Source organism: Panonychus citri, unplaced genomic scaffold (genome assembly GCF_014898815.1).
Source record: "Panonychus citri isolate SS breed McGregor unplaced genomic scaffold, ASM1489881v1 Contig00116, whole genome shotgun sequence".
Lineage (NCBI taxonomy): Eukaryota > Metazoa > Arthropoda > Arachnida > Trombidiformes > Tetranychidae > Panonychus > Panonychus citri.
This window is the reverse complement of record NW_026515521.1, coordinates 264653-274308: the sequence shown is the minus strand read 5'-3', so window position 1 is coordinate 274308 and position 9656 is coordinate 264653. Positions and strand designations below refer to the sequence as shown.

The 9656-nt window shown below is 32.4% G+C and overlaps 2 protein-coding genes across 2 annotated transcripts; both read right to left on the bottom strand.

Annotated features, from left to right (window-relative positions):
• Nucleotides 1-3732: 3732 nt before the first annotated feature.
• Nucleotides 3733-6150, bottom strand: LOC128390234 (endoplasmic reticulum-Golgi intermediate compartment protein 1-like). Its single transcript, XM_053349921.1, has 6 exons — nt 5906-6150; nt 5472-5609; nt 5073-5167; nt 4920-4960; nt 4257-4506; nt 3733-4177 (listed from the first exon to the last, which is right to left on the bottom strand). Exons 1-6 carry the CDS (start codon nt 5920-5922, stop codon nt 3846-3848), a joined length of 873 nt encoding a protein of 290 aa, XP_053205896.1. The 5' UTR covers nt 5923-6150; the 3' UTR covers nt 3733-3845.
• A 1114-nt stretch (nt 6151-7264) lies between these two features.
• Nucleotides 7265-9126, bottom strand: LOC128390235 (RNA-binding protein Rsf1-like). Its single transcript, XM_053349923.1, has 3 exons — nt 8605-9126; nt 8403-8475; nt 7265-8249 (listed from the first exon to the last, which is right to left on the bottom strand). Exons 1-3 carry the CDS (start codon nt 8818-8820, stop codon nt 7972-7974), a joined length of 567 nt encoding a protein of 188 aa, XP_053205898.1. The 5' UTR covers nt 8821-9126; the 3' UTR covers nt 7265-7971.
• Nucleotides 9127-9656: the final 530 nt, after the last annotated feature.

Genomic DNA, 9656 nt, shown 5'->3' with positions numbered 1-9656 from the left:
TCAAGAGGATCATGATGATATAAATCGATTGATTGATTGTTCGTCGAGTACAAGGCTGTTTTTCCTTCACTGGTTGTTTTTCTTGCTTCTTATACGATTGAGTTTGAGATTCACGAAGCTTGAATTTGTCGACCAACTTTTCCGTTCCGTTCTCAGATTTATTTTGTTGATCAGATGATTGTTTGATTGAAGGTCGATCATCTGTGTCTATTGAGTAAACAAGACAGTTATTGTGTATTGAATTTTTAGCATTAACACCTAGGGGTGGATCATCATCAAGGATTAAACTTTCATCTGTTGAGTCATAGTCGTTCACGATTGCGAAATTAAATATAGTATTATTTTCAGGAAAATGTCCATTATCATCCGTATCACTAGGATCAGAAGTCTGGGTTACTAATTTTACCTCTTTTCGTGCGTTTTTATTTGGGTTGGTAGATTGTTTTTGTCGATGAACCGATTTAATTTCGTAATTATCATCATTCCTTGTCTCCGGGGTTCTGCTTCTTCCACTCCGTGGGAGAGAATGTTCAGTCTGAGTTGATGGGTTGTAATCTCTTTCATATTGATTGTTTGTGTGTTGGGGATAATGTTGATTGTAATGAACTGATAGTGTGTAGGGTTGATTAGCTGTTGGATAACTGGAGGAAATAGTATCAAGCTTTAATGAAGATCGTAGTTTACGGCGACAATTCGTTTCGGTATGACCTCGTCTATTACAATAATTACAAATGACTTGATTAGTAGATAAGTTTTCGATTTTTGCTGACAATCGTTCAATAGACTTTTGAAGGTTCACTACAATGTCGTTCATGCTAGGATTAAAAGTTTCCTTTTGCATAACGAATGGATTGTTGCATGAGAGCATAGCTCTTTCAGCTAATCTTGCTGATTCTAATAGTTGTTGTAGAGATTGTGGGTTTTGCAAGGCGATTCCATATTTGATTTGTGGAAGTAACTTTTCCTTAATGATACTTAGAATCAATGTTTCTGGTGTATTCTCATCAATTCGCAAGCAAATGTCATAAATTTCATAAATAAACGAAGTCGTTGATTGACCTGATATCTGAACAGCGTTATTCAGTTGTTGAGATAAATAGGAGCGAAAATCGGACGGGCATAAGTCACGTACCATTGCTTCTTTCAAATCATTGTAGTTTGACGGTCTTTTGTTTTCAGGAGTAAATTTACCATTGATAAAGTTGAACCATCTTCGAGCTGTTCCTCGTAACAAGGTTGGAACAATCGTAAACATTTGTTCTGTTGTCCATCCGTCACTTCGTGCAGTTGTTTCGAACTGTTCAATCCACTTGATAATGTCATCATTAGTTTCTCCAGTGAAATATGAGATATGAACAGGTAAATTTATATTATCATATATGAAAGGGAAATTTGGTTGAAGTTCGAGAACTTGTCCATATTTATGGGGATATGACATGATTGATTCCGCAAAATACAATTAGTGATGATCTTCCAATTTAAACCAGAGTAACTAACTGATTAGATTAAATCTTCCCATCAGAGGTTACTTTAAGTTATTTCGGAAGAAATGTTGATTTTCAATTGGCAAATTAGCAATTAAACTTTGTTTTGTTCATAACCAAATATGGTTGTGTTGATAGAAATAAACAATCAAGTAAAGCTGGCGAATTATCAACTTTAACGTTGCTACCGTCACAGATTATCTATCGTCAATCGTCAGATTTTTTGAGTCGACTGTATATATGATACTATTTTTAGGGTTGAAAAGTAAATAAGAAAATGAGGAAAGATTAAGAGAGAGAGAGAAAATAAGAGAGAGAAAAGAGAGAGAGAGAGAAAATAAGAGAGAGAGAGAAAATAAGAGAGAGAAAATAAGAGAGAGAGAGAAAATAAGAGAGAGAAAATAAGAGAGAGAGAGAAAATAAGAGAGAGAAAATAAGAGAGAAAATATAAGAGAGAGAAAGTTATTTTAGACTTTGTTTAGAAGAAACTTCAGATGATTTTCAATTAACGAATTATTATTTTTAGCTTTGCAAAATGGTTTATATTTTCATAGTTGCAATGTTGATGGTAAGATTATTTAAACAAGTGAGTAAACTTAGCTTGGGCTGAATCCAAATGATGTAGTTCTATGTAATTAGATTGCTAACCTGGGTGGTTGTTTATAATGTTAATTTTTCAAATGGTTTTTGGAATAGATCGATTTCTTAGATCAATTTTTACGTGAGTTCAAGAATTAAATGAGAGTTTTTTTTTTAAAAATTATGATTTTTGTTCAATGTAAAGGTTAATATGTGCACTATGTCAAGGCAACTCATAGAATAAACAATGTTTAAAGTTTTTGTAAGATATAGATGCAATTATAAGTAGAAACTGATCTGATTATAATTTGTGATAATCAGTCGCATTCAATCTTTGATGAGTAACTGGAGGATTCACTCGTATTATTAGTAAATACTACTATATATTGGTCAAACTAATTCAAATATTAATGATTAATCAATCGGTCATATTTTATCAAGAGAAAATGATGTTTGAAGATAATTATGAATTTTTGTATAATATTCTCATTTTAACACATAACTTTGAAACAAAGAAAAAGGTGATGAAGAGAAATAACTCGTTAATAATTCGAAGAATATTGAAAGGTTTTGAGAGTTAATTGGTTAGTTAAATTTGAAAACGAATAAATAGAACGTTGTCAAGGTGAAACGAGATCCATGAGAAAATGTGAACTTCAACAAAGAATTGGTTGTAACACAAATATGATTAGTAAATAGAATTTTCACTTTTTTTTATAGTAATTTGCTGAATAATTCTCGTTGATTATTGTTTTTGATCAATTGATTGATTCATGATAATGATTATAAGATAATTTAATTAATTTTAGCACAATTTAAAACAAAAATAACATAAGAAAGTAATTACGATGGACGAACACAAACTTTAGATTAATATTCAGATACAAACGCGTATCCGGCTCGACGGACCATTTGAAGTATTATTCTTCCACTTTATTAATTCAATACATAACTTTTATCCTTTTAAACTCAAGAGAAGGGGAAATTCATCCCAACTAAACATTACTTTTCGGTTACATGGTATTTTTATAATTATTATCTTCATCTTCATCTTCATCTTCATCTTCATCTTCATCTTCATCTTCATCTTCATCTTCATCTTTATTTTTAGCTCGTCTCTGGTTAAGAGACGAGTTGTTACCATGCAAGATATTTGCCAACAATTGTAACCAAGATAATCAATGATTACGATGATTAAATTAACCGTTAGAATTAATCATTCTCACTAGTGATTAACTTGATTGAGCCAATAAACTTTTGCCTTTGTATTTGTAAATTGTTTTCCTTCCTCCATGAATTATTATGATGATTAATATTTAGAATCTTTTCAATGTTAATGATTATTGAGAAACTTTTTTTTCCATGATAATAATTTTATCCTTATTCTTATAAAAGAGGCTCCAATGATGACGATGAAGATGATCTTCCATTCAAAGTGTTTCTATTTTTCTTCATTTTCTCCTACTCTTTACAATCAAAGTCTCAAGATGATTAATAATCGTGAATCTTTAAGTGGTTACAATTAAATCTCTGAAATGAAATCAATTGATTCACTAAAACGGTTGCTTATCGAATAGATAATTTATCATCTGATCAACATTGATTAAATTGATTCTTGTTTTTTTTTATATTTGTTTTGGTCAATGGGATTAAACGAAAACCATTAATGTAAGATTTCATTAGTTTCACTTTGTTAATGATATTATCACAAAATTGATTATGATTATTGATTAGGGATAACAAAAATATAAGGAGACAGGGACTACAAAGTTACAAAATGGACTAGCTTAATTTGCCGATTTCGTGTTTACGAAAGTATTTGGAAGTGGTAAAAATAAAGGAATAGATTAGACTTGCAACCGTGCAAGTGCCCCCGATGATGGCACAAACGGAGGTTAAAAAGGTATAAAAAGGTTTCCTTTTCCGGCTATATTTGACTGTTATCGGGTTAAGGTCATAGCGAAACCAAATTGCCGGTATCATACGACCAGTATGATGGAAGGAGAGAAAACTTTTATAAGCAGAAGTGTATTGATAAGATTGTAATTTAGTTCCTTTGTTATCTTCATAAATTGTAGGCACTATTTTCATATGATATTCATGAGATTCGATAGCTAAACAGAGAGAAAGAGAGAAAAAAATAAGAATAAGAAAATTGTCACAATGGTCATCATTAGTTTCTTAATTCGTTACCTTGAACGTTTGTTTTATTTTGGCCTCGAAGTGTTGTAAAACCACCGACAAGACCAAGTTGACTAACATCGTCTCCAAACATTAATTCATCAATGTGATGACCCATGTCAATGTTTTCGGGTTGATTAGATGCGGAATGAGTTGACACATGGAAATTACCAGGTACTTTGTTTATGTAAAATTTTCCTTCAAATCGACATCCTTTACCTCCGTTCAGTTCAATTTTGTTGGTGTTCTCAACAAATCCAACCTGAAAAGAGACTAGAAAATGTTACAAATTAAATTCATAAAAGAGAGTCAATAAAAAGATATAACGAAGGATTAAAGTGTGGGTGTGGTAGATTAGGCTTAAGGCCTAATAGAATAGGAATAGAAAACAATCAAAAAAAGATTAGTTTTCATGGAGAACAGTGTAGTAAATGTGGATCATGTTAAACATCTGTATCAACAATTAAGTCATAATTATGATGATGAGATTAGATTAAATGAACAGATCGGTTCATCTTTTGAGAAACGTGTAATTAATGGTAATCATTAAGAGATTATCAATTGTGATGAAGATCTTTGCTCATGTAGGCGCTCAAAGGAAAACCATTAACCATCTGAATTGAAATGGAAATGATTTGGAATAGTAACTAAAATGAATATCATGAGTGTGTATACCTCATGTCGCCCCATGTCATCTTGAATATCCAAACCAACAGCTAAATGATACAAAATGAGAGAAGAGAAAAAAAAGATTAGTGTTTATGTTAATTGTTACTCTGTTTAGGGTTAACTTTTGTAAATTGAATTAAAATGAAACAATATACACACCGGAACATGTAAGCCTTGGAAGAGTGATGTTCAATTGAACGGCTATTTTGTCGTTGGAATCATTTTCAGAGCTTTCAACATAAAGTTCACTGACACTGAGAGTTTTAGATGAAGAAAAGGGCAAAAAAAGAGAGAGAATAAGTTTAAAAAAGAATAGAATAGAAAAAATCAACAAATTGTTTCGGTTAGATGACCACAAAGTGTAAGAGAATCTTAAATATCACCTCGACTAACCAGCATCATGATCACCTTTAGATGGATCATGGAGACAGAAAAAAAGGTGAACAGAACAATTTCATCACAAGTGACACATCATGATTCTCTTTTTCTCTGATGAAGAAGATGATGATGATGATGATAGGGTGGATTTGGAAGAGATTAGGATGTGGATTAACTTACACTTCCAAAGTGAAGAAGGCAAAAAGCTCGGAAAAGAAAAGGAAACAAATGAAGGCGCAACCACACAGCGAGATTATGGCTCCGGTGTTTGTTGGATCTTCTTTCAGATCTTTGGGAATCTTTCGATAAACATCAAACCTGATGACAGAAGAAGAAGAAGAAGAAGAAAACGATTAATTGATTGAAAATTAGAATTAAAATAGAAAACAAGAGATACACGAGATTCGGTTGGAGGGGAAGAGAAAGAAAAAGAAAACATGAGCAGAGAAAATGAAAGAAGATTAACCAAAATGTGTCAACATTATGACAGAAACAGAGACTAATCAACAATCGGAGGAGGATTAATATTGACACTAATTGCGACACATATGGAAAAATTAAGTGACAATCAACGAAAAGAGATTAAAAAAGAATCAGATAAAAGATAATTTCACCTTCTCAAATCAACCATTTCTTTTTCACTGGAGTCCAGAGATTAACCAACAAAGTTTACAACATGAAAATGTGAAGGTAAACAAACATAAAACTTAACGAATTAGAATTTACTAATTAAACTTTGATGACAATTGATGAGGAAGGAACAATGATTGATAACAATTAGCAGAATTGTGTTGACAATTAAACTTAAATGAAGAGAAAATGAGACAATTTACTTTGCAAAGATAAAGAGAGAAGTTTGGAGTCAGCGTAGACAAAATATTCTTTAGAAAACCAGAAAAAAAAGAGAGAAGAAAAAAGAATCAAAATCTTCTCTTTCTACTTATCTGTCTTTCTTTTTTTCCTTTCTACTTTCTCTGTCTATTCCTCTGTCTGTCTATTTTCTCTTGCAAAATGTAATCAACATCATCATCATCCATCCTCCTCTCTCTCTCTCTACATAGAACCCACTCCATGTAATGTGAGAGTTAATTGTAACCATTGCCACATTTACAGAACAGAATTGGTTGTAATTAGAAAGAGAATTAATAATAAAATGTAATCAACTGTTAATTCAGTTAATTGGAGAGATGGAAATGGCTCCGTTAATGGCGAGAGTTAATTGTTAGACTAATTGTTTGACTGTTAGTGGAAAATTGAAGAGGAAATATAAAAATTAAATAATCGACTTACCTTGATAATTAATTGTAACCATGGAATTGAGTAGGAAAAACAATTACAATTAACGAATCTCTCATTTTCAATCAGGTTAAATCATCTCCATTAATTGTCCAATTATGTGAACATTGAGACTTACAGAGTATAACAAATCAATTCTCTGGTAATTAATTGATTGTGAAAATTAATTTTCTTCTTTTTCAATGTTTCGACAATTTAACTCCTTTTCTTTTCTCCATCTGATTTGTTAATTTGATTTGACTAGAGAATCAGATGAATTCATGGGAAATTAAATTTCTTTGATTGTGTGAATGTGAACGTCGTTAATGAATTGGAATTAATTTTATAATTTCATTTGATTGACTAATGAGTTTCATTTTTCTTTTTAAATTGTGATCAACAAGAAGAAAACACCAAAAGGATAATCAGGATAATTAAGTTGATCTTTTCTCAGTTCGATCAATTTTTCTTTTGCTTTGCTTTCGAGATTCAGTTTCTTGCTTGGCTAAATTGGATTAGAATTTCTTACTCTTTCAATTTCTTAAAACACTTTGAATTTATAAATTGACGATTAACCAATGAATAGGATAACTTTGATTAGCGACGATTAGAAACCGGGGGAGAAGGTTTTTTCATGATTTCTGATTTTCTGAATGGACTTCGTCTCTGGTTGATTTGTGTTATTGATTGTGTTGAGATGTGTTTGTGATTGTGTATTTATTTGGGGATTGAATTAAAAGTCGTGAATAAATCCATGCAGATGCGAATCATTTGAATCATTTTTGAAATTTTTTTGATTTGATTGAAGGAAATGGAGAAAGAGAGAGTCGGTAAAATGAAAAATAGACAGATAGAGGTTAATGATGTTTTCTTTTTGAATGTAGTGTTTTCCCAATTGCGATGTTATTTGTGGCGATTGTGGGTTTTGTTTTCGTCGTCGTCGTAGTCGTCGTCGATTCATTCATTTGTTTGTTGTAGTTGTAGTTGTTGCTGTTGTTGTTGTTACTGGACAATTAGATTCCATTTCCAGAATAGATGATTAGAATGATCCGGTAATTTTTTTGTTTTGTGTGTTTCAATGAAAACACCATTATGAACGAGATATTCGCGGTCTACACTTTTGAACCCAGTCACAGAAAAAAAATCTTGAGTGGAGAATATGAAGAGAAAAGAAATGCTTTCATACGCAAAGCTTGCGCTTTATATTTATGGTTGTTGTTGTTGTTGTTGTTGTTGGAGATGTAGTTGGTAAGTGTGTGTATGTAGGTATGAGTGTATGTTGCATGTGTATGTGTATAAGTGTTAAGTATGCGAACACTATGTGTTTACATGTGTGTGTGTATGTTTGTTTGTGTTTTTTTGTTTTGTTTTGTTGCACAGCAGGAACAGGAAAGAAATGAAACTTTTAGTATCTTGAACTGCTATGGCCGATTGGTGATCTGCTACGATAACTGCTGTAGCTTGAAGATCCACCACCACTGGATCCATATTTGTCTTTTGAAGAAGAGGAAGAAGATCCATACCGACTACTACTACCATTACGGCTATCAGAGTATCGGCTAGAGCTTCCTCCACTTCCACCTGAATTACCACGGAAACTTCCGCCGCCTCGAGAGCTACGGAAGCTGCTTCCACCTCCACGGCTGAAGCTACCACCTCCTGATCCACCGCGACCCCGAGACCCTGAGAATCCATGGAGAAGAACATGGTTTTTATGTTAAAAGAAAGTGTAATTAATACGCAGTTGAAGATGTAATGGGGAAAATGTTGATTCCAAATCAGTAATGTTAACAACATGGATTACAAATGGAGAAGAAGAAAATATTATTCATTTACCTAAAGTCCGTCCAGAGCCTCGATCAGATCTACCTCGACCTGAAGGTCGATCTCGAGAATGTTCAACACGAACCTTTTTTTGTTAAGAAGATAAACACAATATAATTGAAGATGTTGAATTGAATGAGAGGAAAAAATAAGCAAAATAATTTGTTTTCAACAGCGAAGGAATTGAAACACCCAAAGAAGAAATAGAACTTACTTTATTATCATCGAAAAGAGCAGTTCCATTCAATTGTTTAACAGCTTCTTGGGCGTCTCTACCATCCTCATATTCAACAAAAGCAAATCCAGGAGGATTTTGGGCAACCCAAACAGAATTGAGTCTTCCATATTTAGAAAATTCTCTTTCAATTTCATCTTTAGAGGTTGATGATGAGATACCACCAATGAAAACTCTGTTTCGAGCATAAGTCATATCCTTTTTTTTTCTCTTTTGGTTTCCTTACAAGAAACAAGAAAACAAAAACAAAGAAGAAGAAGAAGAAAAAGAGAAGGTTAAGGCGAGAAAGAAGAAGAAGAGAAGAGAAGAGAAAAAAACGTTGACAGAGAAAACAAGAAAAATGTAGTTGAAACAATGGCGAATAAAATGCACTTCAATTTAAATAGAAAATAATTAAATAAGAATTCGATGATGAACAATTGAGAATTTAGAAGAAAAAGAAATTAAATTAACCACAATTGATTGATTCTAAAACTTCACTTCACTCTTCTTTGTGTAACCCATTTTATTGAGAGAAACTCAATTGACCCTTACGGTCGTCATACAACTGAGCAGCCTCAAAGTGCTGCCCTCGAGCGGTCATATGTTCAACCGTCACAAATCAATTTATAAGCTTCATCATAATTGTTTCTAATTTCTATTATCTCCTTTAACATTTCAATTTCTTTTTTCGACCATTTGTGTACTTCTTTTTTTAGTGTTTGAACAATTGTTGGGTAATTATTGGTTATCCATGGGCAGGTGAAATATCTATGTTTCATGGTCGGTCGGATTTTGTTGCAACATTTAACTGCTATTCTCTGTTGTGTCAGCCTTTGGATCGTTATTTTCTGGTAAGTATTTAGCTTTTTTCCCAGTTTTACATTTAATTGATTTATTGTTGATGGTGATTTTTCAAATGTCTCTTTTGTTGTTTGTTTTTCTTTTTCTTTTATTTCTTTTCTTTGTTTCATAGCTGTTTCTGGTCTTTGGGGACAAGGTACGTCCCATCCGATTTCCCTTGTCCACCACTCTTCTTGTTCCGGTTCATT

Bases quoted from the DNA above. Each gene is read 5' to 3' on its own strand.
- LOC128390234 (XM_053349921.1), bottom strand. The intron at 4,961-5,072 runs GTGTGTATATTG...TGTATCATTTAG, and splicing joins TCCAAGGCTTACATGTTCCG to CTGTTGGTTTGGATATTCAA. The intron at 4,507-4,919 runs GTATACACACTC...GTCTCTTTTCAG, and splicing joins ATGACATGGGGCGACATGAG to GTTGGATTTGTTGAGAACAC.
- LOC128390235 (XM_053349923.1), bottom strand. From the start codon at position 8,820: ATGACTTATGCTCGAAACAGAGTTTTCATTGGTGGTATCTCATCATCA. The intron at 8,476-8,604 runs GTAAGTTCTATT...TAACAAAAAAAG, and splicing joins CTCTTTTCGATGATAATAAA to GTTCGTGTTGAACATTCTCG. The intron at 8,250-8,402 runs GTAAATGAATAA...ATGGATTCTCAG, and splicing joins AGGCTCTGGACGGACTTTAG to GGTCTCGGGGTCGCGGTGGA.